Here is a 17,348-nt window from a genome sequence, read left to right as displayed (position 1 = left end):
CTGCAGTTCCGAGCGCGGCCGCCAGGGGCGCGGCGGCGCGCGGCGCAGTGCGCGCCGTGAGGGGCGGGGGGCGGGCGGCGCCGGTCGCTCCTGCCCGGAGCGCGGAGCCCCGAGCGCGGATACCGGAACGCGGATACCGGAACGCGGATACCGGAGCGGGGAGCTCTCACCATGAACAGCATCAAAAGCGTGCCGGCGCGGGTGCTGAGCCGCCGCGGCGGGCACAGCCTGGAGGCGGAGCGGGAGCAGTTCGACAAGAGCCAGGCAAGGACGGCGGGAGGGGGGCGGCGGGGCCGCGGGACCGGCCGCGGTTACGGTCCCGGTTTTAGTCCTGGTCCTGCTCCCGGCTCGGGGACGGTGCGGGGCGGCCCTTGCCGCGGGGCATCGCCTCAGGGCGGGGAGAGCGCGGGGGCTTCTCGGGTGATGGGATGAGACGGGATGGAGGGCGCGGGTACCGGCGGGCTCCAGGGAAGCGCCGGTGGGGCAGCGCGGCCGCCGTCCCTCTGCCCGTGCCCGTGCCCGTGCCCGTGCCCGTGCCCGTGCCCGTGTCCGCCCCTCCGTCCCCGGTGCCGGCGCGGCTCGCGCACCCCCGCCCCCACCTGCGCCGCCGCTTCCTCCCGGCGCGGCCGCGGGACGGTCCCGTGTGGGCGCCCGCCCGTCCCGCCGCCCCCGCGCCCGTCCCCGCGCCCGTCCTCACCGAGCGCCGCCGCCCCCGCGGGCAGCCGGGCCCCGCGCCGCCGCTGCGCCCCCCCGCTCCTCCCGGGCCTGAGAGCTGGTAAACACGGCCGGCAGTACACACGGAAAGTTTTACGGTGTCGGCCGGAGCGCGGCCGAGCCAGGAGGCTCCGCGGCAGCCCCGCGCCCCCCGCCCCGGGAATGAGCATCTCCGCATCCCTGCCGAGCCCCAGCCACACCGGGGAATGTTTGGCACCGGGGCTGGATTCACCCCTGCCCCGCCGCTCCGGGTCACCCGCGGTCACCCTGCGGGGATCGGGGTGTTCGGACCCACGGAGCGTGGCAGAGTGGAAACAAAGCCCGAAGGTGTTTGTGCCCCGTGGTGTCCGGCTTGGCCGGGGTGTCTGTAGTCCTGTGGCCCCCAGGAGGTGGGCAGTGGTCGGGCATTGATAGGGCTGGCATATGGCTGGTGGGAAATGAAGTACTCAGAGAGCGTGGGCAGGGATGGGCAAAGGGATGGACAGAGTGATGGGCTCGCTGCTGCCCCAGCAAAAATAACAGTGTATGCCTCCTCTGACTCCTCTGCTTTTGCAGGCTGCACATTCATCTCAAATGTTTTTCCCTTTGCTTTGCGGTTGCTTCCTTAGCCCTTGAGCTGGTTTGGCCCCGGAGAGTGCCAGCGAAGGCAGGTGGGAATTTCAGGCCTCGCAGGGTCACAGTGCTGGGTAGGAAATGGAGCTTGCTGGGTTTGGGGAGCAACACGAGAAAACCGGCAATTCCGGTTCCCTCTGGACGCGTCTCCTTCAATCGCCCCGCTGGGCACCGCTGATAAACCCGAGGGCTGCCCGTGCCGGCCGGGCGGGAGCGGGGCTCTCCTGCCCCCTCCTTCCAGGGCATTTTGGGTTTTTAGCTGGACTTGTGCTCTGGAAATCTGTGCAGTCATAGGGATGCTGTGAGTGGAGACATGGACAGAGCAGAGGGTGGTTGCTCTCTGTTAGGGCTTCTAGCTCTCTGACCCCAGGCTCACTGACTGATTGTCACACTCGCTGCCCAGAACTGACCTTGTTTCCAGCAACTGTTAAAAACTTTCCTAAAGGAGCTTTATTTTGATGTGGTTTCTTTTAGTGGTGCTTCAGTGAGAGCAGAACTGTTCAGTGGGTATTGATCTGCCTTTTACCTCTAATTATAGCAGCTGCCCAGCTGGCTGCCAGTCGCCTCTGTGTCACAGGGGTGCTGCTGGCACGTCCCCTGCTCGTCTCTGTGTCACAGGGGTGCTGCTGGCACGTCCCCTGCTCGTCCCTGTGTGACAGGGGTGCTGGTGGCATGTCCCCTCCTCACCTCTGTGTCACAGGGGTGCTGGTGGCATGTCCCCTGCTCATCTCTGTGTCACAGGGGTGCTGGTGGCATGTCCCCTCCTCATCTCTGTGCCACGGAGATGCTGCTGGCACATCCCTCTGCTGACTGAGGATTCTGTACCAGAATCCAGAGTGCTGTCACCTTTTCCCCTGTGAGGGCCTGGGTGATGTCTGTGGTTACAGATGGAGTTGCTGACCCTGCTGTGATCCCAGGTCCTTGTGGGTGACAGGAAGGTCACCTGCTTTCCCTGAGAATGCTTTTCCGTGTCTTGTGTCAGGGTGATGTAGATGTCTCCCTTGGAGAAGCCGTGCATGGGCAGTAGGAAATCACCATCCCAACAGCAGGCGCTTGCTCGGCAGCCTGGCAGGAGGAAAAACTTGTCCTTTTCTGCTGCCAGTTTTTGCTTTTCTTAAACAGAAAGGTTAAAAATCCAATGAGCTCTAGAGCCTGCAGGATTGCATTATGTGTGCCTGCCAAGTGGTGTTTTCCTGGTGTAATTTGGGAAGGAGCAGCGTTAGGAAGGGAGCTCTGGAGTTTGTAGCTCATCTGTTCTGACAGCTCTCGTGCTGCCTGGCCAGGGAGGTTTCCAGTTGCCAAAAATTTTCGCCTGCTGTGGCATCATGCTGGGACTCAGCATCCACCTGCCAGGTGGGGCTTGGGACCCTGTGGATGGTGGGGCTCTGGGAGCCGTGGGTGGGAGGATCAGCCCTAATTAAAAGCAGCCTGGAACGAAGGGGTGGATGTGAGCTGTGCTCCTTCATTTGGGCGCTTTGATCCCGGCTTTAGTCACCGGCTTGGTACGTGCAGGCTGTGAGCAAAGCACTGGGGCTGCACCCCTGTGGGCTCCCACAGCCCACAGCCAGGCAGGTTTTGGGGTTGGCTGCTCACCCTGGTGCCTGTCAGTGGTGGTGAACAGTCCACAGGTTGCAGCAAAGTTTTGGCCAGGCTGGTTGTGCACCTGCCCAGGACCTGCCCATCTCCGGATGTGCCAGTGGTGTCCCAAGAGGTTGGGTCAAGGGTGAATCTCCCCATTTTGGAGCCATCCTCCACAGCCTGGCTTTGTCAGGCAGCCAGCAGGAACATCCTGACAGCACTTGTGTCTCAGGCTGCAGCATTGCCCCATGCCTATCCCTGGTGCCACCATCCCATTTTCCTGCATCTCTTGGCCAGCCTGATACTTGGAGGCAGTGAAAGCACACAGAGGGACTGGCATTGTTTTGGTGTCACCATGGTTTATTTGGGACCATGCTGGACACAGCCTCTCATGGGGGTGCTGTGGGTGGGCTGCATGGTCCAGTCCTTGTGCTGGACATGAAATGGCTCAGTGAAACCTCTGCACTGAGTCACCAAGGATGAAACAGACCTTTCCTGGGCTCAGTTTTGGCTGAGGAGTGAGACTAAGGGCAATAGATGCAATAAAACCACCACTGCCAGTAGGAATTACAGCTCTGTTTTGGGACAGACCAGCAGGGTCCCAGCCACTGAGCAGCTGAGGTCCTATCCTTGAGGACAGAGAACATTTCCTTCTCTTGGGTCTGCTGTCTCAACTTTGACCCTTCTGCCTGTGCTTTCTCTGACCCCTGTGGGGCTTGGGTTCCATAGACGGGTTGGGATGAGTGTGATGGGTTGGGACAGGCCTGTCTTAGGGCAGGAAGCAAAACCTCCCTGCTCCTTCTATGCAAAACATCTCAGTAATGATTCAGTAACTGCTGCAGCAGCTCTTTGCTGCAGGATGCATTTCAAAATCCTTCCTAGCCTTGGCTTGGCTGCTCCCTGGTCAAGGATAAACCATCCTTGCTGTCAGTATCCTGTGGGAGGTGCTGGCATCCCTGAGGACCTGTGGCACATCCTTCTGGCCAAGCTGCTGTCGAGGGCACAGCCTCTGCCAGCTCCAGGCTTTTGGGTGGCTGTGAAGGCACTTTGGGAGAGGCAGCTGTGCTGCTAGTGCCTGTTCCTGGGCACTCCAGGCTCATTAACCTTTGGGGATAAGAGGATTACAGCAAGTCACCGGCTTAACTCTGCTGCTGCTTTACGGCCCCACACGGCAGGGTAACACCGGGACTCTGCCGCTGCAGGAAAGGCAAGGCCAGAACCCCTCCCAGCAGCTGGGCTCAGCACTTTGGGACAGGTTCACTCTTTGGGATGATTCATGGTTTTGTTGCTGTCATGGTCAGTTTGTGGGTAGCTGTTCTAGACTCTTTTAGGGTGGGTTTGGTGCATGGACACCTTTGACATTTCCCCTATGGTGTTGAGTTCCTCCTGCATAAGTCAGGAGCACTCGATAACTCAGAGTCAGGTTCCTCCTCCTACAGGAAAGCATCTCATTTCAAAGGTGTCCCTGGACAAGCAGCCCTGTGGAAGCAGGTGCTTTCCTGGGCAGGTAGATAGGAGTTTTATAAGGTTTTAGGGCTGTGGAGCTGCAGGGAGGGACCGAGTTCCTCTTCCGGCACAAGTGCTGGCAGCAGAGCCGCTTCCTGCCTTCCCAGCTGGGATCTTTTTCCTCTGCTGGTGACAGAGGGCTCATGGACACAGGCACAGCCCAAGAGCTCCTGTGAGGGTGAAGGAGCTCAGTTGAGTCTGAGGAGGAGGAAGATCCTCATCAAACACAGCAACTTGGATTTGCAGCCCATTAATACATGGGAGATGCAACGGCCCCAGTCTGAGGTCATCTTTTGGAATAAATTCCTAATTTAAAGTGCTGTGATCAAACATCAAAATATAGATAATCCTCCTCTGATAATCACATTGCTCTGGATTTTTGCTCCATCAAGATGGGCATTGAGGCTGCCACTCCCTCCTTGCTTGGGGGCTGCTTTTCCCCATGTGCTGTTTGTGCGCAGCAACATCCTCAGAAGAACCCAAACCACTCCCCCGTGGTTCAAAGGCTCCTTGTGATTACACAAACAACCCTGGAATTTGGCATCTCACTGTTGTGCTTTAATGTTCCCCGGGCACGGCGCTGAGTTCAGGCTGCAAAAATGCAAAAATTGGTTTCCTGGGACAGGGACAGCCGGGAGCACCAGCAGCAGTGGTCAGATCCTGACAGATCCTGCTGGGGATGGGGGGTTTAATGGATGCTTTATTTGTAGATAAAAAGGCCTATTCTGATGTGTCACAAATGACTTTGAGGTGACAAATGTGTTCTAAAATTCAGGGTATTCCCCAAAAGCACCAGCACTACACTTTGGGGTAGCCATGGGGGCCACACCATGTCTGACAGCCACTCTCCCCTCCTCTTGCAGGCCATCAGCATCAGCAAAGCCATAAACACCCAGGAAGCACCAGTGAAGGAGAAACATGCCCGTCGTATCCTTTCCCTTGGCTCCCAGGAAAGCATGGAGGAGTCTGGGGTGTGGGGGTGTCACCCCCTGGTGCTGGAGCCACAGGAGATCTGGGAGACAAAGATCCTTGCAGAGCTTGGTTGGGGGCTGGCATCCCAAAGGTTCATCCATCAGTGAAAAGGCAAACGAGCAGTGCAATAAAATTGCATTTCTTTGGCAGTAAAATGCAGAGGGCCTTCAGCAGGTAGAGGTGCACCCAAAAATGGCAAATGGGGGTCTTACCTGGGGGTTTTATTTAGGGGTGCAGCATTGTGCCAGTGATCCCTGTGCTCACAGGGCACCCTTTTCTATGAAAGTTGAACAAGAACAGTCCCCAGCCCAGCCTGTCTCCTGCTCTGTGTGTATCCAGTTGGCCTTGACTCCACTGGAAGGGATCATCCTGGGGACTCACCACGAGAAGGGAGCGTTCACCTTCTGGTCCTATGCCATTGGGCTGCCCCTGCCCAGCAGTGCCATCCTCAGCTGGAAGTTCTGCCACGTGCTGCACAAGGTCCTGCGTGATGGCCACCCCAATGTGAGTGTCCCCTCTGCACTGTCCCTGCTGCTTCACTGGCAGGGGGAAATTCCTGCCAGTGAAGGAGTGGGATCCTTTCCCTACCCCAGCCACCTTTCCCAGGCTGTGGGACACTCTGTTGTCTTGCATCTTTGAAACTTCCCCGTGCAAATTCCCGACCTTTGGGTGCCAAGGGAAGGCTGGAACTTCTCCCAGAGCTGGAATGGTGTAAGGGGCTGGATCCCTCCTCTTCCCCCAACATCAGGGCAGCCAGCCAGCCCCAGTGTGTCACATCCTTCCCTTTTTTGTCTCCAGGTTCTCCAGGACTGCCAGAGGTATCGCAGCAACATCCGAGAGACGGGGGACCTGTGGGTGAGTGGGGCAGAGTGGAGGTTTGTGCCTCCCAGGGGGTTTGGAGATGTTGAGGAACACAGAAAAGGTGAAGCCCTACCTGAAATAACCTGCTGTCTCTTTGGGTGATGGTTGTGTGCATGGTGGAGCCACAGGGTTAGTGCAGGTCACTGGCTCACGTGATCTGCTGGATATGGTTCCATCACTCTGGATTCCTCATCTCCCCTCGTGTCTCTGCAGGGCCATTTGCATGACAGGTACGGGCAGCTAGTGAGCATCTACACACGGCTCCTGCTCACCAAGATCTCCTTCCACGTCAAGGTGAGACCCTCTGCCCCCTCCACACCACCAGAACTAGGGGATGTGCCACACCAGCAGGAACATTAGCAGCAACTGATGGCTTTTTCTTTCCTTTTCCAAAGCATCCTGAGTTCCCCCCGGGCCTTGAAGTGTCGGATGAGGTGCTGGAAAAGACTGCAGGGACAGATGTGAACAACATGTGAGTGTCCTGGTAGTGCCCAGGGTGTGGTCACCACCTCCATGACCCCCAGCTGGCAGTGTCCTGCTGATGAAACCACTCCAGGATGGGGCAGTCACCGGGATTGTGTGAATTGTTTGGATGGTGTCTGATTCCTCCTGCACTCACAGAGCACTGTGGGGTGTAAAGGCAGGGAGAAAAACCCCAAATTCTTGTCAGTCAGAGCCCTTGCCATCATGAGGACTCTCAATGAACACAAGCAGCTGGAGTAAAGATGTCTCTGCTGTCAAGTGATGGAGTTTTGGTTTGTTTTGGCAGCTTCCAGCTGACGGTCGAGCTGTTTGACTACCTGGACTGTGAGCTGAAGCTGTCGGAGTCAGGTGAGGAGGCGGCAGGGGCAGGTCCCTCCCACTCGCCCCGGGGCTCTTGTGCAATAGTTTCGCTCTTTGGTCGGGAATGGAGTTCCGGGAGGCCGAGGTTGGAGGCTCAGGTCCCTCCTCCTCCTCCTCCCATGAGATTTCTGAGGTGGTTTCTCATCTGGATCCCCCTGTTGAAGCTCTGTAGAGACAGTTGTAGAAAAATATTTAGAGCTTGTGGCTGCTTTGAACCCACCTGAGCAAGGCAGAGTGTTGTTTTCAGATCAGAGCTGCTCTGAAATATGTTTTTATTTCTTTTTTGTACAACCACATTAATCATATGCATTGCACAAATCCCTTCTGTCCCTCTGAAGCAGAGGATAGGGCCGTACTTGTTTTTAAAGACTCATTTCCCCTTGTTGAAATGCCTCCAGGGAGGATTGGATGCCCCTGCTCATGTCTCTCACCTCCTTAGGAATTTTTTGATGGCTTAGAGGGGTGGCAGATTCTTCCTCTGTCGAGAGTCAGGAGCACAGAGCTGCTCTGGAAAACAGGGCACAGAGGGAGGTACCATGCTCCCGGCTCCCAACAGCCTCCTGCTTCTCCTCCTGACCCAGTTATACAGAGAATTTATATTCATAAATACTTTAAAGCTGAGCGGGGAAGGAGCCAGGGTGGATGTGCTGCCTGGATCCCTGCCAAGGGAAGGGATCTGTATCTGAGCAGGGGCAGGCAAGGCTGCGGTGCCGCCGGGCTCGTCCCCTGCCCTGGGATCCTCTCCCAGATCCTTGCATGATTAAATAGAATGGAGCAAAACCTCTCACTTTCCTCAGCAGCAGCTTGAGGGCAGCATCCTGGGGTTAAACTCCTCCTTTTTGGGTTGGGGTATCCATGGCAGAGCTGAGCACCCCTTCCCTCTTGCCAGCGTGGTCCCTCTGGGTGTTTTTGCTGCTCCAAGTGGGGTTGTTGTCAGCTCAGGGCAACAGCCCTGGCATTTCCCCTGCCCCACATCCGCCGTGGTTAATGATCAAGCTGGGCACAGGCAGCTCTGCAAACACGGCTCCCCTCAGTTTTCAGGCAGCTCAACACCTCGATGGCCGTGTCGCAGATGTCAGCGGTGCAGTGCCGCCTGGCCCCGCTCATCCAGGTCATCCAGGACTGCAGCCACCTCTACCACTACTCTGTCAAGTTAATGTTCAAGCTGCACTCCTGTGAGTCCTGGGGATGTGCTCCCTGCTGGTGTTTTCCAAGGCTGGGCTTCTGGGTCTGGGGATGAGGCTGGTGTGGATTGAGGCATCCTTCACCATGTCCCTGTATCCCTGCTGGGCTCTAGGGGCCTCCTCCATCCCACACAGACATTCCAGATAAAGAAATTAGAAGGACTTGTTCTTGATTAAGGAATAGAAGGACTTTTGATTAATTCAAGCCCACGTGCTCTGGCCTGCCAGCCCCCAGCATGGGATCACTGGGTAGCACAGTGCCAACAGCCTCGTGTGGGTATTTTGGAGTTCCCACACCCACATCTCCCTGTGCAGCATCCCTGATCCCTGTGCTGGGATCCTTCCCATCCTGACCCCTCACATTCCCCTCCCTCCCAGCTTTTACCCTGATGGCTTTTGCAGTGGAGGGGTCTGTGAACATGTGTTCATGTGCAGCCCCAGATCAGTCACAGCTGTCCCTCCTCACCCAGGTCTGCCGGCCGACACCCTGCAGGGCCACCGGGACCGCTTCCACGAGCAGTTCCGCAGGTAACTGGGGCCCAGGTGGGGTCCCCTCCCTCCTTCCAGCCCCTCTCTCATCTCCCCTTTGTCTTTCCCTCCTCTCCAGCCTTAAAAACTTCTTTAAGAAGGCATCTGACATGCTGTATTTCAAGCGGCTTATCCAGATCCCTCGGCTGCCAGAGGTATGGCAGGACTTGGTGTGGTGCTCTGGAGAGTTTGTGGGTGCCCTTCTGGATGGGTTTGGGGTCTGGAGACACTGCAGAGGGGACACTGCCTTCCCTTGGCACTCTGCCTGCTGCAGTTCCTGAACCCCCTGCAAGGCTGCAACTACTTTTTGTCCCTACAGAGCCCCCCGAACTTCCTGCGGGCGTCGGCGCTGGCCGAGCACGTGAAGCCGGTGGTTGTCATCCCTGAGGAAGCCCCCGAGGATGAGGAGCCAGAGAACCTCATTGAGATCAGCACAACTTCCACCACAGAGCCACAGGTGGGGGCCTGGGGCTGGCATGGGGGGCAGGCTCCTGTGTCCTGGCTCAGCTCAGCAGCCTCTGTCCTCCCCAGATCACCTCGGATCTGTTTGAGCAAACCTTCGGGCCGCCCAACGGCGCTTGGGATGACAGGTATGGGGGGGCCAGCAGGGGCCAGTGGCTGCTGCCACGTGGGACCAACCTGCCTTTGCCCACAGGGATGCACAGATTGAGAGCCTGAAGAAGGAGGTGGAAACGCTGCGTGCAGAGATGGAGAAGATTAAACTGGAGGTAAAACCTGGCTGGGGTGGGAGAATGAGGTGGAGTTTGGTGCTGTGCTGTAGAAACCCTAAAGGGATGCAGCAGGAATGGGGTCCTGGCATCTCAGTACCAGGATGTGATTCCTAATGGGGTGGAGACATGTGAGACCAGTCCCTTGCTGTCCTGTTGTTATCAACAGGGACAGAGTGACTGCAGGGGTAAAGGGGAGAGCTTTACCAGGGCTGCTTTGCCCAGATTGCAGCGGGGCACCTGGATGGGGGTGCTGGGGAGGGCAGAGCTGTGCCCCAGTGCCCGGTGACCCCGCAGGCACAGCGCTACATCACCCAGCTCAAGGCTCAGGTGAACAGCCTGGAGGGGGAAGTGGAGGAGCAGCGCAAGCAGAAGCAGAAGGCGCTGGTGGACAACGAGCAGCTGCGGGATGAGCTGGAGAGGCTGCAGAGGGTGAAGCTGGACAGTGACAGGTCCCAGCGACTCTGTGCCGAGGCTGAGAGTAGGTGCCCTGGGGTGTGCTGGGGTGCCCAGGGCCTGGGCTGCCCTTGCTGTGCTCACTGAGGGTCTCTCACCGCTGCAGAGAAAGCCAACGCCACTGAGATCCGCTACACGAAGCTGAAGGAGAAGCACAGCGAGCTCATCAACACCCACGCCGAGCTCCTGAGGAAGGTACTGCTGCCTCTGCAGGCAGGGGCTGACACTGATGGCAGTGTCCTGGAATTAAACCCTTCCCTTTTGGGGTTGGGGTATCCAGGGCAGAGCTGAGCATCCTTTCCCTCTTCCATCATGGTCCCTTTGTGTATTTTTGTTCTTGTGTTTTGGGGGTGTTTTTCTGTTGTTTGGTCTGTTTCTGCTGGCTTCTTTTGTCCCTTTGTCCCTCTGCCACCACTGGTGTGGCTCGTGCCTGCCCTGCTCGTGCTCCCATCTCCCTCTGAGCACCAGGCAGGGGGCACCCCTTGAATCCATGCTCACTGGCAGCCAGCATTTTGCATGCTGTGAGAAAGGCATTTATCTGGGATTTATTCTCTGAGCTAGAATTTGGTTGGAAGGAATGTGGGGATGGTGAGGGTCCCCCTTGGAACACCAGGTGAGCCCAGTGTCCCCCCACAGAACGCTGACACTGCCAAGCAGCTGACGGTCACACAGCAGAGCCAGGAGGAGGTGGCACGTGTCAAGGAGCAGCTGGCATTTCAGGTGGAGCAGGTCAAGCGAGAGGCTGAGATGAAGGTGAGCTCTGGATCCTTCCCTGCCAGCACTTTGCCCTCCCCAGCCTGGGAAATGCAGTTTGGGAGCAAGGGAAAGGGGTGGTTGTTGCTGTTGGGCCCTGATTCCAAGGAAGCTCTTAATGTATGACTCATTCCCTCTTGCCCAAATCTGCCTTTTCTTCCCCTAAGAAAATACTACAATGCAAATTGATGGGTTTGAGTTCTTTCCTTCTCTGGGGCTCAAGATGAGCCCTGTTCCCAAAATTCCTGGTGTGGGAAAAGGAGCCTTGCCAGGAGATGCCCCCTGCCCAAGACCCCAAAACGCCCTCCCTGCAAAACACAGCTGGGTTCATTCCCTCCATCCTGGCTGGTGCTGGTGTGGAGTGGGGCAGGGTCTGAGCCCTGGGCACGGTGTGTGGCACAGCTGGAGGACCAGAGCCTGCAGATGGAGCAGCTGAGGCAGGAGCTGGACGCCCGGCGGGACGAGCTGGAGCAGGCGCAGCGCTCGCTCAGCCACGCCAAGCAGGTACGGGCTGGGGGCAGCACGGGCCCAGGGCCATCAAACCCTGGCACAGGGATGGACCTGCCACCCCTGCTCAGCCAGAGCTACAGCAGCACACAAGGAGCTGTCACAGGGCTGAGCATGCCCAGAGCTCCCTCCTGTGTGTCTGTCGTGGTGCCAGCAGTGACAGGGGAGTGACAGGGTGTCCTGGCCCCCCGTGGCAGGCAGGTGTGGAGCTCAGTGCCCAGGTGGATGCTCTGCACACTGAGAAGGAGGTGCTGAGGCGCTCGGTGAGTGAGAAGGAGTGTGAGCTGCTGTCCACACGGGGCCTCATCGAGGAGAAGGAGCTGCAGCTGAGCCAGGAGGCAGACAAGGCCTCGAGGGAGATCAGAGAGCTCCAGGGCAGGCTCCTGGAGAAGGTACAGTGCCGTGTGGAGAGCCTGTGGGGTGAGGTGTTTGGGGGTGCCAGCCAGTGCAGCCAGTGGGATATCATCAGCAGTCATGGGACAGTTGGGTCTAATCCTGGAAAGGGGCTCTCAAGGGATGTGCTGCTGATGGGGATGCTGTGCCTCTCACTGTTCCTCCTGCCTCACAGAGCAACCAGGAGCAGAGCCTGCAGCAGAAGCTGCTGGAGGATCAGTTTGGAGTTCTGCAGGAGACAGTGAGAGAAGCCCAGGACATCCTCCATGATGCCATGGCCAAGCTGGATGACCCCTTGCACCTCCGCTGCACCAGCTCCCCAGGTGAGTCCTGTTCACCCAGGGGCTGAAACATGCTGTGCCTTCTCCCTCCTGCACAGATAATGTTTTATCTCAGCTTTCTCATGGCATTTTTTCCATCATGCCTGAGGCAGTTGGGGTTGGACTTCCCAGGATGAATTTTTAGCTCTCATCTTCAGCACTATTTTGCTCAGATTTTAGTGCTGTTCCCCAGCCAGGAATCCACATCCACTCACTGCTGCAGACACCCAGCAGCCTGGCCATGCTAGGGAAAGGCAATGAAATGAAGTTGCATTCCTTGCAGATTACCTGCTGAGCCGGGCACAGGCGGCGCTGGAGTCCACGGATTCCCTGGAGAAGGGGCACGCGCAGTACGTGGCCTCCATGGCAGGTACCTGGGGCTGGGGACTGGCACTGCTCCCTTTTGCTCCTGTTTTCCTACATCCAGCAGCCCCTGGTGGCCACCAGCAGATGGCAATGCCCTGGTGACAGAGGGACACGGGTGGGGCTGGGGGTTCTTGTGTGCTCCTTCATCTGGAGGGGTCAATCCCAACATCTCTGAGTCTTGTACTGATCCTTGAGGGCCTCCAAGGATGAGCCTGCAGCCCCCAGGGCCTGGCAGGGGGTGCCCTGGGCTGGCAGCTGCTGAGCTTGTGCTGTTTCTGGCAGATGCTTCAGGGCTGGTGGGGGCTCTGGCCCTCTTTGCACACCTGGCTGCTGACACCATCGTCAACGGCAGCGCCACGTCCCACCTGGCCCCCACGGACCACGCTGACCGTGAGTGCACCAATGCAGGGGGTGTTGGGGGGGATTTTTTTCTTTAGGGAGGCCATGCCAAATTCCCCTCTGCCAGGGGCAGATTTTACTAAGCACAGCACATTCCCCATCCTCCCATTCCCAACATTCTCTGCCCTCTAGTGCCCCTCCTTGGGTACTTTGCTCCTGGAAACTCATTTGTAATCTAGAAGACATTTGCTGTGGATGAGGGGAGGAAGATGAGGGTGGGCAGGGCTGGATGAAGGGACCCCTTGCCCAGGCAGGGCTGGCAGCAGGCTGTGCTCTCTGCAGGGCTGACAGAGACGTGCCGGGAGTGTGGCCAGAGGAGCCTGGAGTACCTGGACAAGCTGAAGGACAGGCAGAGGCTGGGCAGTGCCGAGCTGGGGGACGTGCGGGGGGCACTGAGAGGGGTCCTGCAGCTGGCCCAGGTAGGAGATGGGGCCCAGCACTGCCACCTTCCCATCTGTGGGTCTCAGGGAACACTTCGGGGTGGTTTGTCCCCTATACCCCCAAGTTCTGGTGCTTTCCTTGAGCCATCTCAGCTTCCAAACACTGAGACAGTTCCTGGTGCTGCACAGAGCTGGTCACCCTCAGATGAGCTGAAGTCTCAGCCCAGTAACCCCTGTGGAAGGAAACTTCCCATCTTTCAGATATTTCTTCTTGTGAAGCCCCTATTAGTCTTTTTCTTTACTGTTCAGCTCTCCAGAGCCCTCTGGAGCAGAAACTGCTCCTGTGATGGAGTTTTGTCACCTTGATTTGGGGCATTTCTTACCTCTGAGGTCCCTGAGCGATTTTGCTGCAAGTTGGTGGCACATGTACCTTCACCTTTGCAGGCTGCAGAATGCTGCTCCTGCAGCTTGCATTATTTGGTGGGGACGGGAAGGAATTGGGTATCTTGGTTTGTAGTTATTCCTTGTAAATATTCCCTTCTGTTTCTCTGCCTACAACCTGCTCATGCCTGCTGCCTCCTCTGACAGGAGCTGAGACCCAAGAGCCTGGACATCAAGCAGGAGGAGCTGGGGGACATGGTTGAGAAGGAGATGGCTTCCACCTCAGAGGCAATTGAGGCTGCTGTCAGGAGGATAGAGGTGAGACAGAGCTGCAGGATGGGCCATTCTGGCGCCTTGGAGTAGCTGAGTGTTCATCACCTCACCTTTCTGACCCCACCATGGCATCCAACCCTTCCTCTTGTGTTTCCCAACAGGAAATGATGAGCCAGGCCAGGAGTGAGAGCTCTGGGGTTAAGCTGGAAGTGAACGAGCGGTGAGTTTTGGGGAGGGATGTGTGACAGGTCTGTGCCCTGCTCTGCTCCAAAACATTCTGGCTGGTCTCAAAAAATCCCCATTTTCTGAGCTTCCCTGGATGCTGAACACTTTTCTCTTGCTTCCCTCCAGGATTCTGAACTCCTGCACGGATCTAATGAAGGTCAGTGCTGCAAAAACCCATCTGGGGTTCACAAAACTCCAGCAGCAGCATCAATCTTCCTCTGTAAGACCCCCATCAAACCCCAAAACCTGTTTTCCTTCATTCCAGGCTATCAGACTTCTTGTAACAACATCTACAAACCTGCAGAAGGAGATAGTGGAAAGTGGCCGGGTAAGTCCTTGCACTCATCTCTTTGTACTGACCTGAAATACAGGAGAATTTCCCCCAAATTGCAGGACACTCTGGATTTCATGGTTTCCCCTTTTGGCAGCACTCTGGCAGTCCCAGTGGCTGGAGATGGGCTGCTCAGCCCTGTGCTCTCTTGCACAAATCACTGTCACCCTTGCAAAGCCTTGTCCATCTAAAGATGATGGCCCAAACTTGTGTGTTTTAAACCAAATCCAGCTCAGATTTGTAGGTTTGGGACTCTGATGTTGTTTTCCTTGATAAGTGTTTAAGCAGGTCAGTAAGAGCAGCATGGAGAGCACAGGAATGCTGTCACTCCCTTGATTTCTGGCTTTATATCTTAATTTAGATATTGTTACATTTATATGGATATTTAATACAGATTTATATCTTGTTGTATGTTAGACACAAGTTAATCCAGGCCATAATATTCTCATAACAACAGGGGGCAGCAACAACTCAGGAGTTTTACGCCAAGAACTCGCGCTGGACCGAAGGGCTGATCTCTGCCTCCAAGGCCGTGGGCTGGGGAGCCACACAGCTCGTGTAGGTACCCCCAGGCTGGGAGCTTCTCCTGGACACAGCTCCATGGGCTGCAGCCAGGGCTTCCTGCCACCCCATCACCCCAAATTCCCACTGCTGAGGTGTCACGGAGCATTAGTGCTGATTCCTTGTGGAGCACCATTGCTGGCTCCTTATGGCTTTTTATGGACCCTCAGTTTGGTTCAGTGCTGATTCCTCGTGGAATCGTAGCCATGGTCACCCAGCTGGGGATGGCAGTTCCTCCCTGAATGCAAAATGTGGAATCAAATCCCTCCTGTCCCAGTTCCTGCTCAGATGGTTGTGGATAGAGTGGTTTGGATTGGGGTGCAGAAAATGGGAGGGGATCTTTTGGGCAAAGCTTTAAAAGTCTCATCCATTGTGAAAACAAAATCCTGCCTCTGTCCAAATCATCTGGATCATGGCTTTGAGTAATTGCTTTGTGTATGAGCTTTAATAACAGCCAGACTCAAAGATCTTGAAGATCTTTTCCAACTGTAACAATTCCATGATTCTGTAATTACAAAGCTGCTGGATCCAGCTGCTGCTATCTGGGGGTATAGCAGGAGAGAAATAATCTGCACTTGCTCTGTAGTGTCTGACACACTCTCCCTTTGACCCCACCTCAGGGAGTCTGCAGACAGGGTTGTCCTGCACACGGGGAAATACGAGGAGCTGATCGTCTGCTCCCACGAAATCGCTGCCAGCACAGCCCAGCTGGTGGCTGCCTCCAAGGTGGGTGTCCCAGCAGGGTCCCTTGGGTGTCTCCTCATGCTGTCCCCCTGTGTTCCCATCCTCTCTGCCAATCCTGCAGCCTCCCAGAGCAGGGAGAAGGGAAGCTCTTGCTATTTTCCAGCCTGTGATTTTAATGCATGTGTTGATATTCCCACACCTGAGGCTTGCCTTGGAAACGAAGATGGGTAAAACCTCCTGTCTTCCTCCTGTCAAGCTGGTTATGTAAAGAAAATGTTAATAACTAACAAGGAATCCAGAAAAGCAGCTGCAGGAGCTGGAATTGAGGATGGTGGACTTTGGTCCTTGCCACCTTTCCTGTTGGTGTGGGTGGAAGTGAGGGGTGGAGGTTTCAGTAAGCACACAAAGATGCAGGTGTGGGGGGAGGGGGATCCTTAGGGATTTTTGCACCAAATGGATTTAAAATTAAGAGCTGTGTCTTCACTGAGTGCTTGGCCAAGGTGGGAGCAGAGCTGGTGTGGTGCCCTGGGGCTGAAGGGCTTTGCAGGAATCACCTTGTCTGGCCATGATGATCCCATCATTAAGGATAAACCTTCCCATCTGTCCATCCATTCTTTCCACTCCCAGGTTTTCATGCCCAAAAGCTCTTGGCCTCTGCCTGGGGCTCCCTGGAGCTCCATGGGGGGGTCGTGGTGGGCACCCACAGCCATTCCTGTGCTCCTTGCAGGTGAAGGCTGAGAAGAGCAGCAGGAACCTGGCCAGGCTCCAGGAGTGCTCACGCAACGTCAACGAGATGGCAGCAAACGTGGTGGCTTCCACCAAGTCAGGGCAAGAGCAGATAGAGGAGAAAGGTGAGGTTTTTGCAAGGAAAAGGTGGAAAAACCAGCCCAAATCCCTTTTTGGCCTGGAGGTGCCCGTCCAGCTCTGCTTTGGTGTGTGAGGGGTGCACTCAGGAGGGGCCCTGCTTTCCCCCACAGACACCATGGACTTCTCAGGCATGTCCCTCATCAAGCTGAAGAAGGAAGAGATGGAAACACAGGTACAGCAGGTGGATCAGCCCCAGCCCTGCACTGGGGTCCCTCTGCCCCCAGCACAGGTGCCAGGATGGTCTGTGTGTGCAGGTGAAGGTGCTGGAGCTGGAGAAGCGTCTGGAGGGCGAGCGGGTGCGCCTGGGCGCGCTGAGGAAGCAGCACTACGTCCTGGCCGGGGGCTGCGAGGACGCGGCCGAGGACGGGGAGGCCAGGCCAGCGCCGGCGCCGCGCCGGGGCATCCTCAAGAAACCTCCAATCGCCCAGAAACCCGGCCTGGGGGAGGTGGGGCCGGGCTGGGGGGAGCCCGGGCTGGGGGGTGTTCTGGGCACAGGTCTGACTCTGCTTTGTCCCCTTCTCTTGCAGCCCTAGGCAGCCCCAGCCCCACACATCAACGTTGCCTTCGCGCTGCTGTGCCTTCCCACGCGGCGCCTCCTCAGCGCCCGGCCTGCAAACAATCCCTAACTGGATGTTTTTTAAGGAATATGTTTTATTTTCTGTTCTCCTTTTTTCTGAACTGTAGAGTGGTGGGGCTCCTGTGCTCCCCGGGCACTGCTGAGTGCTCTCCTCCTTTTCCTTCTTCTTCTACTTTTCCTTCTTCTTCTTCTCCATTTCCTCCTCCTCCTTCTCCTTTTCCTTCTTCTTCTCCTCCTTTTCCTTCTTCTTCTCCTCCTCTTCCTCCTCCTCGCCTGCCAACCGGCTCTCCTGGTTTAATTTAATTTGGGGTTCGTTTGGGTTTTTTTTTTTTTTTTTTTTTTTTTTTTT

The 17,348-nt window shown here is 56.6% G+C and overlaps 1 protein-coding gene across 1 annotated transcript; it reads left to right on the top strand.

Moving 5' to 3' along the window:
* The first annotated feature begins 41 nt into the window (after positions 1–41).
* Positions 42–17,348, top strand: HIP1R (huntingtin interacting protein 1 related). The gene is made up of 32 exons (XM_056504363.1): positions 42–264; positions 5,274–5,337; positions 5,744–5,886; positions 6,181–6,237; positions 6,457–6,537; positions 6,639–6,715; positions 7,013–7,074; positions 8,121–8,261; positions 8,741–8,798; positions 8,878–8,953; positions 9,118–9,255; positions 9,330–9,388; positions 9,454–9,526; positions 9,824–10,007; positions 10,089–10,177; positions 10,619–10,735; positions 11,138–11,239; positions 11,440–11,634; positions 11,811–11,958; positions 12,239–12,325; positions 12,604–12,711; positions 13,003–13,139; positions 13,689–13,799; positions 13,916–13,974; positions 14,106–14,136; positions 14,245–14,307; positions 14,768–14,868; positions 15,492–15,597; positions 16,283–16,406; positions 16,533–16,594; positions 16,677–16,868; positions 16,950–17,348. The coding sequence occupies exons 1-32, from the start codon at positions 172–174 to the stop codon at positions 16,953–16,955; spliced, it is 3,144 nt and encodes a 1,047-aa protein (XP_056360338.1). The 5' UTR covers positions 42–171; the 3' UTR covers positions 16,956–17,348.

Source organism: Oenanthe melanoleuca, chromosome 15 (assembly GCF_029582105.1).
Source record: "Oenanthe melanoleuca isolate GR-GAL-2019-014 chromosome 15, OMel1.0, whole genome shotgun sequence".
Classification (NCBI taxonomy): domain Eukaryota; kingdom Metazoa; phylum Chordata; class Aves; order Passeriformes; family Muscicapidae; genus Oenanthe; species Oenanthe melanoleuca.
The sequence above is the reverse complement of the archived record's forward strand: the minus strand, read 5'-3'. Positions and strand labels throughout refer to the sequence as shown.